At 42.5% G+C, this 15,003-nt stretch overlaps 1 protein-coding gene across 1 annotated transcript in view; it reads right to left on the reverse strand.

Moving 5' to 3' along the window:
• atp8b1 (ATPase phospholipid transporting 8B1) overlaps nucleotides 1–15,003 on the reverse strand; it is an 86,951-nt gene that overhangs the window by 2,064 nt on the left and 69,884 nt on the right. Inside the window, exons 23-26 of the mRNA XM_068031017.1 lie at nucleotides 12,241–12,324; nucleotides 11,689–11,934; nucleotides 7,262–7,400; nucleotides 5,074–5,204 (exon numbers count right to left, since the gene is read on the reverse strand). Of these exons, the coding sequence (XP_067887118.1) occupies nucleotides 5,074–5,204; nucleotides 7,262–7,400; nucleotides 11,689–11,934; nucleotides 12,241–12,324 (600 nt within the window). The remainder of the gene's footprint in view (nucleotides 1–5,073; nucleotides 5,205–7,261; nucleotides 7,401–11,688; nucleotides 11,935–12,240; nucleotides 12,325–15,003) is intronic.

A 15,003-nucleotide genomic window follows, 5' to 3' on the forward strand; every position in this document is an offset into this window, starting at 1 on the left:
TTTTTTCACCCAGAGGGTGATTGTAATCTGGAACACACTGCCTGAAGGGGCGGTAGAGGGAGGAACCGTCACAACATTTAGTCAGTATCTAGATGAGCACTTGAAACGCCATAGCATACAAGGCTACAGGCCAAGTGCTGGAAAATGGGATTAGGTGCTTGATGTCCAGCACGGACACGATGGCTGAAGGGCCTGTTTCTGTATAACTCTATGACTCTATCTGAATGTGTGTATCACGTATGCATGTTAGCATGGGCGTGTCATATATCCATAGGCATTAACCAAATTAGAGTTTAAGTTTAATAAATTTCAACTTTTCTTCTTCAAACCTGAGAAAGCCTCTTTGTGCTGGTTTCTTTGCCTTATAATTGGAAAGCGGTGAACAAGGGGGAGCTAAAAACAGTGTGTATAAAAATAAAACCCGGTTATGGTAAGACCAGGTGAAGGCTGAAAGGGAACCCTAGACCACTTTCTCACCTGGATGTAACATTGTGCTGAGACAATCATTGGAGCAGTTGGCTTCCAATTAGCTGATGTAACATTTTGATTCTAAAATCTGAATGACTACATTTATAGGGAACAAGGATTCTTTAAGAGGTGCACATTTTAAATCTACTGGTTATCTCCACTCTCCCATCATCCTCACCACCATCAAAAATAAACTGTTCCTTCTGCACCTCAATATTTTGGTCACCTCATCACTCCGCTTATTTCGCAGAAATTCTGGCAATATCCTTTGTTTTTCAACCCGTTTGATTTTATTCATTTTTTATCCTTCCCTTTCTCTCCTTTACCCCAGCTCAATAGTTCCCGCATAACCTTGCTTTTTATTAACATATGAACACTTCATCCTTCCTTCCATATCCGAGCATCCTGGTCACTAACGATTTGTTTTTCTTCCTCCCACTGTGACAAAAGTAGCATTGTACCCATGGAGTTTGGAAACAATTATTTTTCCACAGAATTCAGGTTAAATGGAACAATTTTTTGATTTTGTGCCCATCTGAAAGTAGCATACATTGACCATGGTTAGAAATAGTGGACAACATACATTTCCAATGTGCTGTGCCAGGTAAGGTTCCTAGTCAGAAGCGCAGACTCATCAAATTACCTTTATAGTCTTTTTATCTAAACCAACTGAGTTGTAAGCCTGTACATTCCTCCACGATAGGAAATATAAGCAGATGAAATAGAACAGCGAAGCCTAAAAAAGCACAGGAAATTTTTCTTCTCCTCCTCCCCAACCAACCCCTTATAGCTATCCACCCCTTTGCAACATAGAAACAGGAGTAGGTCATTCAGCCCCTCAAGCCTATTCCATTATATCTTTTGTTAACCCATCTACCCACTTTGGCTCCATATCCCTCAATAATCTTGCCTTGTAAAAAAAAAAATCTAGAAATCTTTGAAATTTTCAATTAAACCAGCATCCACAACTTTTGGGGGTGGGGAAGATTTCCACTTTGTGGAAAAGTCCTTCCTGACATCATTCCTGCCTAGTTCTAATTTTAAAATTATGTCCCCTTGTTCTGGACTCCCCACCAGAGGCAATTGTTTCTTGCTAGCTACACTATCAAATACTTGAACCATTTTAAACACTTCAATTAGACCATCCCTTAATCTTCTATACTCAAGGGAATACAGGCCTAGTCTATGTATGCTGTCCTCAGAATAACCTTTTTAGCCCCAGTATCATTCTGGTGAACATGCACTGCACCTCTTCGAAGGCTAATATCTCCTTCTGGAGGTGCAGTGCCCAGAAATGAATGCAGTACTGCAGATACAGTCTAACCAGAGCTTTGTACAACTGCAGCATAACTTCCATCCCTTTGTATTCCAGTTCACTTGAAATAAAGGCCAACATTGATGGTCCTATTGTGTGGAAATGAAATGATGGCAGGGAGCAGAGCACTGCACCTGGGCCAATTTCTATGCCTTCCTGCCACTGTACTACTGACTGAAGACAGGAACTAATAGGTGACAATACCAGTTATGCCATAGGCACAAGTTAGTGAAAGAGGAAGAATTCCTTAATTTTCCTTGACAATACTCAGGTTGGTAGCCTCTAGTTAGGCTCTTCCTAAATTATTTAAGGCAACAACATCTTCAGGGCTTTCAGTCTCCTTTATATTCAGCCCCTCCCTTTACTGTTCTGATGCAAGGTCACAGACCTGAAACGTTAACTTGGTTTCTCTTTCCACAGATGCTGCCTGACCTGCTGAGTAATTCCAGCACTTTGTTTTTATTCCTCCCTTTTCTGGTCCTGCTGCAGTGCCACTTATTGACTGAAGCAGACTCACTTTGTTGAGCTTCGGCAACTCGCCCTGCATTTTTAATGAAGCCCAACCTAGGAAAATGTGCCAGGCTTGAGAGTGGAAATCCTGAATAACCCACCTCCAGTCACAAAACCACCCTGGAGGAAATTCCAGTAAATAAATCAGACTCAAGGGGCTAAATGGCTCCTCATATTCTTATAGTCATAGAGTCGTACAGCAAAGAAACAGGCCCTTCAGCCCACTGCGTCCATGCCGACCATAATGCCTATCCATACTAATCCCACCTGCCTGCATTAATTCCATATCCCTCTATGCCTTGCTCATTCAAGTACCTGTCCAGATGCCTCTTAAATGTCGCTATTGTTTCTGCCTCCACCACCTCCTCAGGCAGCTCATTCCAGATACCCACTATTCTTTGTGAAAAAATTTACCCCTTTGATCCCCTTTAAAGCTCCTCCCTCTCAACTTAAATCTATGCCCTCTAGTTTTAGTCACCCCTACCATGGGAACCAGACTCTGGCTATCTACCCTATCTATGCCTTTCATAATTTTATATACCGTTATCATGTCCCCTCTCAGCCTCCTTCGCTCCAGGGAAAACAGATCCAGCCGATCCAATCTCTCTTTATAACTCAAGCCCTCCAAACCAGGCAACATCCTTGTGAATCTTTTCTGCACCCTCCAGCTTAATCACATGTTTCCTGTAGTGCGGCGACCAGAACTGCACACAGTACTCCAAATGCGGCCTAACCAATGTCATGTACAACTGTAACATGACGTCCCAACTCTTGTATTCAATGCCTCAGCCGATGAAGGCAAGCATGCCATACACCTTCTTCACCATCCTGTCTACCTGTGTTGCCACTTTCAGGGAACTATGTACTTACAAAGTCTCTCTGCTCAAGAACACTCCCCAGGGCCCTGCCATTCACGGTATATGTCCTGCTCTGGTTTAACTTCCCAAAATGCATCACTTCACACTTGTCTACATTAAATTCCATTTACCGCTCCCTTGCCCACTTTCCCAGTTGATCTATATCCTGTTGTAACCTTAGACAACCTTCTTCATTGTCCCCTACACCACCAATTTTGGTGTCATCTGCAAAATTACTAATCATGCCCCTTACATTCACATCCAATTCATTAATATATATGACAAACAACAGAGGACCCAGCACCGATCCCTGCGGCATACCACTGGTCACCGGCCTCCAATCTGAAAAACAACCCTCCACTACCGCCCTCTGCCTCCTATCACCAAGCCAATTTTGTATCCAATTTGCTAGCTCACCCTGGATCCCATGTGTTCGAACCTTCTGGACCAGCCTACCATGCGGGACCTTGTCAAAGGCCTTGCTAAAGTCCATGTAGACAACGTCCATCGCCCTGCCCTCGTCAATCCTCTTGGTCACCTCCTCGAAAAACTCAAATCAAATTCCTGAGACATGATTTCCCACGCACAAAGCCATGCTGACTGTCCCTAATCAGACCATGCCTTTCCAGATGCATATAATTCCTGTCTCTCAGAATCCCTTCCAATAACTTTCCCACCACTGATGTAAGGCTCACCGGCCTGTAGTTCCCTGGCTTATCCCTGCTGCCCTTCTTAAATAAAGGCACAACATTAGCTATCCTCCAGTCTTCCGGTACCTCACCTGTGGCTTTCGATGATACAAAAATCTCTGCCAGGGCCCCAGCAATCTCCTCTCTTGCTTCCCATAGCATCCTAGGATACACCAGGTCAGGCCCTGGGGGTTTATCCACCTTAATGTGCTTCAAAAGCCTCCAACACATCCTCATTTGGAATGTTGATACGCTCCAGGATATCGGTGTTCCCTCCCTTGAACTCACTAGCTTCCCATGGTAAATATGGACGAGAAATATTCATTTAAGACCTCGCCCATTTCCCGTGGCTCCACACATAGATTACCACACTGATCCTTAAGGGGACCTACTCTCTCCCCAGCTTCCCTTTTACTCTTAATATACTTACAGAATCTTTTAAGATTCTCCTTTGTCTCATCTGCCAGGGAAATCTCATGGCCCCTTTCCGCCCTCCTAATTTCCTTCTTAAGTGTAGTCCTGCATCCCCTATACTCCTCGAGGGACTCGCGCGATCCCAGCTGCCTATACCTGACATATGCCTCCTTCTTTGTCCTGACCAGACCCTCAATATCCCTCGTCAACCAAGATTCCCTAAACTTGCCAGCCTTGCCATTCCATCTACCAGGAACATGCCGGCTCTGAACTCTTCCTATCTCACTTTTAAAAGCCTCCCACTTGCCAGACATCCCTTTACGTGTAAACAGCCTCTCCCATTCAACTTTTAAGAGTTCCTGTCTGATGCCATCGAAATTAGCCTTCCTCCAATTTAGGACTTCAACCTGAGGTCTAGTCCTATCCTTTTCCATAACTATCTTGAAGCTCAGAGTTATGGTCACTGGTCCCATAACTTCTCCCCCACTGACACATAAACCACCTGCCCATCCTCATTTCCTAATAGGAGGTCGAGTGTAGCCCCTTCTCTAGTAGGGCCATCCATGTTCTTATGAAACCTATTCTGCTGCCGCAAAGAAAGGAACATAAACATAAAGAAAATGTCAACTTAAGACTCTTTTTAAAAAATCAACTTCACAAATGAATTCAAGCAGTTGCAAACACTTATTCTAAAAAAAAAAGTGACATGAGAAGGAAACTGAATATCTAAAATGTTATTTTCTGAAAATGGATTGAAACATATTTTTCCTAAATTGAGTGATGATAAATCATAAGTTTTGACAACCAGCTTGTTACTTACTTTGTCAGTCTCTGATGGGTTGACTACCTGAATCAGGAAACGAATTGCAACAACAGGGAGGAGACTGATTGCCACAGTTAATATGATAGTCAGCCATAGGTACGGCTGTCGAAGAGCATTGGGAGCAGCACCTAAGTGAAGAATAAAGTCTAAATTACTACAGAGTTAAAGACCAAAACTAAAGTTTAATTTAAGACTGCTTTTCTCATGTTGATCAAATTGCAACAAGCCCTTTTGCTCTCGGTTAAGCGTTAAAACCTTTGGACCGCACCAGATATTTTTTAAGAGGAGGCATGCAGCCTAACAAGCCTATCCTCCAGTCTTCAATTTTAAATATTCTTTGATCCATAAAGGTAATTTGGCACCAGCCCTGATCAGTGGTGACACTAGCAGCTTTGAATCAGAGGCAGTGGGTTCACATCCTGCTCCAGAGACTTGAGCACATCTACTAGGTTGACACTCCAGTGCAGTACTGCAGAAATGCTGCAATATCAGAGCTGCTGTCTTTCAGATGAGATGCTAAATTGAGGATCCACCTGCCCTCTCCAGTGGCCATAAAAGACCCTATGGCATTACTTGAAGAGAAGAGCTTTTCCTGGTGTTCTAGCCAATATTTATTCATCAATCAATATTAGTTGAAGACGTTATCTGGTCATTTATCTCATTGGAGTTTGTGGAAGCTCGTGCATCAATTTACCGACATTACAACAGTGACTACATTTCAAAAGTACTTTGAGATATTCTTTAGTTGTGAAATGTGCTGTATAAAAGCAATTTCTTTCGTTTCTTCTCATAAAAGATAGGGCAGCACCAGAGAACCACAATTTAGGCAATAATCATGAATCATCAGGAACAGGGCATATTATTGCAGATGCAACTGTACGGTACTATCACTACAAATCTAAAATGCCTCCCATTACACTCAAACAGACATACATGCTGCAGTTTACGTTGGCACAGTTCAGGTATGGTTGGATTTTCATGCATTCCAGATCTTTGCAGCAACAAATCTGTTAGCATCCCTGCATGTATAGTAAAAAAAATTTTCTCCATTTATTTTTGCACTAAGATAAAATTAAGGTAGCGAGCCACATGATCTGAAGCCTGGGCTGAGTTAGATGATTTCAAAACAAGAAAGTTACTGAGGTATAATAGTTAGCTTCAGTGTTCCTAGGCTAGGGATGATGGTGGTGGGGATGAAATCATCCAAGGATCCTATTCCTGGTTACTGCACAGTGGCTTTTGCTGCAAGTCTGTTCATTTAGACAGGATAGATATTGGTTATTATGGCCTAAGAAGGCAAAAAGCTTGAGTATATTGAATGTTGTGGCACACATCAATAATGATCAACTGGGCAAAGAAACTAGCAACAAAAAAATCATAGGGCGGAAGATCAACTCAACAAGTAAAACTATGTGGAGCAACATCTTCAGGGGAGGAAGGAGCTATTAGTGATAAAATAAAACACTCATCTACAAAGGAAACACATTGTAATTCTCACTTGGTTTTCTCTGTAGGCAGATGTGTAAGTGCATGATAATTAGGGGGCAGGCAGCTCCGTGGGCCATGACCTGCATGGCACTACATGAACAAATTTCTCCCCCACTATACTTCATTAGAAATCTATGTACAGTTTAATTATTGTGGCTCAAATGTTGATTTAAGTTTTGGTGCATTTAGTGCACATCAATACAAAGGATGATAATACTGCAAAATGGATACTTTTCCACACCTACCAATTGTCAGCAACAGGCAACAGACCAACTGCCAAGCAAAACCCACTTCAATCTGCCTAACACTGCATTTTATCTACATCAAAAAGAATCCACTTCTCCATCCAGTATGACACTGTTATTTCCTGGGCTAAACACCCACATTACCAATCTTGGCAAAAATTGACAAAAACTACAAAGTATCAGACTGAGCCTCAGAAGGCATTTAAAACAGAATTGAGACTGTCCAAATTAATTTCTTTACACTTCCTAAAGTAACATTAGAGACAGAGACTTGTCTGGATGAGAAGTGAAAGAGAAACACCTTAAATTATTGCACCTCACTAACTGCTGTAGATATTGGGTTTTAAAAATTTCCAGGGATGGGAGGAGGCTCGCTTGGAGTATAAACACCAAAGGTATGTGTTGGGCCGAATGGCCTGTTTCTGTGCTGTAAATACTCTAACTTGACTGACCAGTAAAGGTAAAAACCGATGGGAATATGATGTGGATTCCTGCACTGTGAAGGTCAAACATGATTGCAAAATATAAAACGATACTTCCGAAAACTGAAAAGGCATTAACAAATGTCCAGTAAGACGTGTCCAGAGCAATCTGCAAGAAAGAAATTAATATATATATAAATACAAAAAGGATTACATGATATAAAGTTAGTGCATTATGTAAAATGTATTGATTAATCAAATTTACACTATGCGAACATGTCTGTCATTTTTTGTGTATAATACAATTGAAAACAAGAAATCACTGAAAGGATGAATATTTGACAATGACGTTACTCAGATCACTCCTGCAATTCATGCATTGATTTAGATTTTAATTAAGTGTGTATTGACCTATATAATATTGCTTACCTTGCAGAAAACAATGACCTGGAATTTGAGGTAGAAGTAATGGTGAAGTGATCAGCGCTTGCCGTTATTAAAGAGTAAATCAGATAGCAACATTTGGCTGCCGCACATGTGCAGTTAAATGCGGCAATCAAGAAGTTGCTGTCTGAGTTGCCCTGCTCCTCCAGAGGCTGCGCTATACTGGTATCTCACCCAGAGACTCAGCACTGAAATACACCAATGGTGTGAAGTTGCAGTACTTTTCAGACCACAGAAGGTATACAGTGGGATTCCCAGGGGTCAATGATAGGATCACTGCTTTTCTTGATCTGTATTAATAATCCTGACTTGGCTGTACAGGGCACAATTTCAAAATTTGCAGATGACAAACTTGGAAGTATTGTGAACCATGAGAACATGAGTGATGGACTTAGAGAGAACATAGACAGGCTGGTGGAATGGGCAGACCTGTGGCAGATGAAATTTAATGCAGAGAAGTATGAAGTGATACATTTTGGTAGGAAGAATGAAGAGAGGCAATATAAAATGAAGGGTACAATTTGAAAAGGGGGTACAGGAACCAGAGAGACTTGGGGGTATGTTTGCACAAATTATGAAGGCGGCAGGGCAGGTTGAGAAAGTGGTTAGAAAGGCATATGGGATCCTGGGCTTTATAAATAGAGGCATACAGGACAAAAGCAAGAAAGTTATGGTGAATCTTTATAAAACACTGGTTCAGCCTCAACTGGCGTATTGTGTCCAATTATGGGCACCACACTTTAGAAAGGATGTGAAGGCATTAGAGAGGTTCCAGTCTTCATCCAACTCGATTCACTCCACATGTTATGGATAAATGGCTGAAGGCACTGAATACTGCAAAGGCTATGGCCCTGACAACATTCCAGCAATAGTTCTGAAGACCTGTGCTCCAGAACTGGCCGGGCCCCTGGCCAAGCTGTTCCAGTACAGCTTGTAGGGGGAAAATTGTGGCCGATGCAGCTAAATAAATATACACATATATACACACACAAGATGAAAATGAAGCCACATATTGTTACAAAATGGAGTATTTACCCAAGGTATTGTGGGACAAGTTAGTTAGCTTGCAGTCTTGAGCATGGTACTGCTTAGCAAAGGCAATTAGGCTGACCAAAGAGGGCCCTTCATATCAGTGCATAAGGCAGCTGCTCTGTCTAATTGCAGACTGCACAAAGCAGCTAGGAAAGCAGGCCTGACAGAGGTAGAAAGATTCATTGTGAAGACTCAAGGATAGTTGATAAGGGGTCCTGGTAAACATCCTGAGATGGTCAAGGGCATACCACAAGCTATCCCCACAATCACATGATACCTAATTAGTAATTTTATTGGTAATGAATGTAATGTATATAATCAATAACCGTTATGATCGGATTGTGTCTAGCCGGGTTGGGCTGAGCAACTGTATATCCGTTGTGGATTTTCCTTTGTTCAGTGGAGAAGCGCATGGTAAGCCCAGCGTCTTGCTCTCCACCGGTGTAAAATAAACCTTTTGACGATTGGAACAGACCTGAGCATTGAGTGGTTCATTTTAGTCAATTCCACTTTAACACAGCTACAACACTGGCATCCACCCGACAATGTGGAAAATTGCCCAGGTGTGTCCAGTACGCGAAAAGCATCAGCAAAGTGATGGAACGGGTCATCAACAGTGCTATCAAGTGGCACTTGCTAAGCAATAACCTGCTCGCTGATGTTCAGTGTGGGTTCTGCCAGGGTCACTCAGCTCCTGACTTCCTTATAGCTTGGTCCAAACATGGACAAAAGAGCTGAACTCAAGAGGTGAGGGAGAGTGACTGCCCTTGACAGCAAGGCAGCATTTGACCAAGTATGGCATCAAGAACCCTTAAGAAAATGGAAGTCAATGGGAATCGGAGACAAACTCTCCACTGGTTGGAGTCTTACCCAGTACAAAGGAAGATAGTTATGGTTTTTGGAGGTCAATCATCTCAGTCTCAGGACATTACTGCAGGAGTTTCTCAGGGTAGTGGCCTAGGCCCAATCATCATCAGCTGCTTCATCAACAACCTTCCCTCCATCATCAGGTCAGAAGTGGGGATGTTCACTGATGACTGCACAATGTTCAGCACCATTCATGACTCCTCAGATACTGAAGCAGTCGGTGTCCAGATGCAGCAAGACCTGGACAACATTCAAGCTTAGGCTGATAAGTGGCAAGTAACATTCGCACCACACAAATGCCAGGCAATGACCATCTCCAACAAGAGAGAATCTAACCATCTCCCCTTGACATGCAATGGTATTACCATCATTGAATCCCCCACAAACAACATTCTGGGGGCAACCATTGACCAGAAACTGAATGGAGTAGCCATATAAGTACTGTGGCTACAAGAGCGGGCCAGAGGCTGGAAATTCTGTGGTGAGTATCTCACCTCCTGTCTCCCCAATGCCTGTCCCCCGTCTACAAGGCACTTCCACTTCCCTAGATGTGTGTAGCTTCAACACCACTCAAGAAGCTCAACACCATCCAAGACAAAGCAGCCCGCTTGATTGGCACCTCATTCACCACCTTCAACATTCACTGCCTTCACCAACGACACAGTGGCAGCAGTGTACCATTTGCAAGATGCACTGCAGCAACTCACCAAGGTTCCTTTGACCAGCATCTTTCAAACCCGCAACCTCTGCCACCTAGAAGGGAAAGGGCAGCAGATGCATGGGAACACCACCAACTTCAAATTCCCCTCCAAGCCACACACCAACCTGACTTGGAACTATATCGCCATTCCTTCACTGTCGCTGGGTCAAAATCCTGGAACACCCTTCCTCACAGCACTATGGGTGTATCTACACCACATGGACTGCAGTTGTTCAAGAAGGCGTCTCACCACCACCTTCCCAAGGGCAATTAGGGATGGGCAATAAATGAGGGCCTGACCAGCGATGCCCACATTCCTTGTAAGAATAAAGAAGAAAATATTTACGAGAATGGTTCCAGGATTAAGGGTCTTCAGTTACATTGGAGAAGCTGGGCTGTTCTCTATAGAGAAGGTTGAGAGAAGATTTGATAGAGGTATTAAAAATCACAAGGGGTCCAGACAGAGTAGATGGAGAGAAATTATTCCCATTGGTGGAAAACCATAGAACACCAAAATAAGGTGAATGGCAAAAGAACCAATAGCAACATGAAGAAAATCTCTTTTTATGCAGTAAATAAATACCTAGGATCTGGAATGCACTGACAGAATGTGGTGGAGGTAGATTCATATGTGGCTTTCAAAAGGGAATTGAATAAGCACCTGAAGAGAAAAAAGTTGCAGGGCTGCAGGGAAAGGGTGGACAAGTGGGACTAGCCGAGTTGCTCTCGCAGAGAGCCTGTGCGGATACTATGGGCCAAATGACCTCCTTCTGTACTGCAACCATTCCCTGATTCTACTATCCACTGAACACACCAGAAAAAAAATGAGAGCTTCAAGTGTAACAGTGTGATTAGACTTAATTCCTGCCAAACAAGCTCTCCAGCACTGACAATTAACATTTACAGATCGGAATTCTCATTTGTTCAGATTTTAATTACTGTTGGAGATATATAAAAAAAGAAATAAACTTTTAAACTTTTTCTTTTATCCTGCTCAATTCCATGTTTCTTTCCCTCCACTTTAAATATGAACAATCTCCTTGTTCTTATATTCTGTGCCTTGGCTAATAAAGGAAAGTATCCTATATGCTGTCTTAACCATCTTTTCTACCTGCCCTACTACCATCAGGAATCTGTGGACCTACACTCCAAGGTCATGCTGATCTGCTACACTTCTCAGTATCCTACCATTTATTGTGTATCTCCTTGCCTTGTTTGACCTTCCCAAATGCATTAGCTCACATTCTGTGGATGATGTCCCCACACTCGAATACACTGCTGACAAAGAATAGCCCCTTGGTTGAGGTATTAGAGGGCAGTTACATACGTGAAATCTTAAATGACCAAGGCTCCCAATCTTTGGGGGAGGAGAAAAATGGAGATGGTGGGGGTAATCCATGAAATATCTCCTTACCTGGAAATTGACAGTTATGATGAGCGATGAAGCTGTGGTGACTGCAAATGACTGGTAATCTGTTGGTGCCTCACCATCTTGACCCATTGTTTGTAGGAAGGCTCCATAAGGTATGAAGAAAATGATCATGGACACAACAATGCCATGAAGCAAGCTGACAAAGAACTTCTTGAAATTGAAGTAAGAATCTTTCTGTCCAGGTATATAAAGTGTTGGAAACCGAAGACTCAACTTGTCGGTGACATCCTAAGGACAAGGGAAAGGGAGAGAGAAAAATTGAGAAAGTGGAGTGAAACTGTAACAACATTACTAAAATAAAAAGCAAACTATACTTTGGAGAATGCCAGAAGAATATGACAGATGTGGTCCATTTCAGTCACACACTTTTTAGCTTTACGTGCCTATAAAATGAGATTTGCCTATTTGGTTTGAAAGGGATTTGGAGTTTAATTTGTATTATGCATTGCTGCACAGAATTGTCTACATGAGCACCAGTACAATTAATAAATACACATGAATTATATTGAGATTGAATGGATGAATGGAACATACCTGATCAAGCACCCCAACAATCAATACTGGAAGACTGCTGTACAGAACGTTGTATAGTGTGATAAACCAATTTTCATATGCAGTCTGTGCACGAGAAACAGATAACATTAGATTTCTTGAACTATCTAAATAATGATTTCTTTCTGAAACATAGGAATGCATATTTATAAGTGTAAAAAAACACTTCAAGAAAGGAGGTAGAGAGAAAACAGAGAACTACATGTCAGTTAGCCTAACATCAGTCGTTGGGAAGATGCTGGAAACTATTAAAGATGTCTCAAAAATGCACTTGGAAAAGCATAGTATGATTTGAACAAATCAGCATGGTTTTAGTTTAGTTTAGAGATACAGCACTGAAACAGGCCCTTCGGCCCACCGAGTCTGTGCCGACCATAAACCACCCATTTATACTAATCCTACACTAATCCCATACTCCTACCACATCCCCACCTGTCCCTACATTTCCCTACCACCTACCTATACTAGGGGCAATTTATAATGGCCAATTTACCTACCAAACTGAAAGTCTTTGGCATGTGGGAGGAAACCGGAGCACCCGGTGAAAACCCACGCAGACACAGGGAGAACTTGCAAACTCCACACAGGCAGTACCCAGAATTGAACCCGGGTCGCTGGAGCTGTGAGGCTGCGGTGCTAACCACTGCGCCACTGTGCCGCTTACTAAAGGGAAATCCTGTTCGACAAATTTATTAGAATTTTTTGAGGCTGTAACTAGTAGGGCAAGATAAAGGAGAACCAGTAGATGCAATATACCTGGATTTCCTAAAGGCATTCGATAAGGTGCTACATAAAAGATTAATAGGCAAGCTAAGGGCTCATGGTGTTGGGGGTAATAAATTAGCATGGATAGAGGATTGGTTAACAGACAGGAAGCAGAGAGTGGGCATAAATGCAGCATTTTCAAGTTGGCAGGCAGTGAATAGTGGGGTGCCGCAAGGATCAGTGCTGGGGCCTCAGCTATTTACACTCTATATTAATGACTTGGATGAAGAGAGACATGGAGTAATGTATCTAAGTTTACTGATGATACATAGGTAGGTAGAAATGTAAGCTGTGAGGAGGACAGAGAGAGGCTGCAAAAAGATATAGATAGGTTAAGTGAGTGGGAAACGAGATGGCACAATGGAGTATAACGTAGGGAAGTGTGAAGTTGTTCACTTTGGTCGTAAAAGTAGAAAAGCAGAATTTTTTTTTTAAAAAGGTGTGAAACTGATAAGTGTTGATGTTCAGAGAGACTTGGGTGTATTTGTACAAGGAATCTACAAAGTTAATATGCAGTTACAACAGGCTGTTCGGAAGACAAATGGCATGTTGGCCTTTATTACAAGGGGATTGGAGTACAGAAGTCTTACTAAAATTGTACAGAGCTTTGTTGAGACCACACCTGGAATACGGTGTACAGTTTTGGTCTCCACATTTAAGAAAGGATATACTTGCACTGGAGGCAGTGCAGGGAAGATTTACTAAATTGGTCCCTGGGATGAGACACCGAGTAAATTGGGCCTACATTGTCTGGAGTTTAGAAGAATGAGAGGCGATCTAATTGAGACATACAAGATTCTGAAAGGACTTGATAGGGTAGAAGCTGAGAGATTGTTTCTGCTGGTCAGGGAATCTAGAACGCGGGGGCACAGTCTCAGGATAAGGGGCCAATCATTCAGAACTGAGATGAGGAGAAATTACTACACTCAAAGGATTGAGAGTATTTGGAATTCTCTACCCCAGAGGGTTGTGGATGCTCCATCGTTGAATACATTTAAGGCTGGGATAGATAGATTTTTGGTCTCTTAAGGAATCAAGGGATATGGGGAACGGGCAGGAAAATGGAATTGAATCCCAAGATTCGCCATGATTGTATTGAATGGCGGAGAAGGCTCCTATTTCTTGCGTTCTAACAAAAATGAGTTGCTAGTCATAGCAATGATCTGGCAAACTTTGAAAAAATTGGAGTGTGGTAAGAAAATAAAGTAGACAAGATTAATAATCCTACCAAACAGGACATTAAGCTAGACAGTTGCCCTGTTTACCACACCACTTCGAACAGAACAATTAACTCAACATTTGAATATACATTGCTGTCATTGCAGACACAGCCATGTCTAGAAACCTGCGGCGTGAAGTTGGGATCGGTCGCAGCCTTTCTTTGGGTGCTCTCTGAAGGTCAAAATGGCATCTGTGTTCCTTGCACACAATTCTGAGGCGAGGAGCACCGAAAGCCATGTGGTAATGGCGTTAGCACATGTGCAGTGAACGGTCACTGGAAGTATCCAGCAGTGCCATTTTGGAACTCAACACCCCAGCCAATGCCCTCTCAACCTTGCACAACTGAACATGCATTCAGCAGTAGGAAGCGACCATTGACAACTTACTGAGGTTAGTTGCTGGTTAGTTTCTTATGGGTGTTGCTTTGATTCTACAAGTGTTTGATGCTTTTTATTGTTTAAGGTTGCAAGAGTGTACAGGGAGTAATGCAGCAGGTTCTCGAGGAGAATTTGCTGATTTGAAAGTTTCTGCACAAGCCAGTTGCTTCCAGACGTGCCCTAGTGGATAATATGCTTGGAATACAGCATGACTTAGAGAATAAACAAAGACTACAAAGAGTAGGTGAAGCTGCTGAAAGAGAGAGGATGAGAGGGAGAGAAGAGCACCCAACAGGAACCCATATCCAACAGGATGTTCAGGGGGCAATTCCTCAGTGAACAACAGTGTGCGCAACATCTGTGCATCACTGAAATGTGCCAC

The sequence above is a fragment of the Heterodontus francisci genome, chromosome 1 (genome assembly GCF_036365525.1).
Source record: "Heterodontus francisci isolate sHetFra1 chromosome 1, sHetFra1.hap1, whole genome shotgun sequence".
In the NCBI taxonomy this organism is placed as follows: Eukaryota; Metazoa; Chordata; class Chondrichthyes; order Heterodontiformes; family Heterodontidae; genus Heterodontus; species Heterodontus francisci.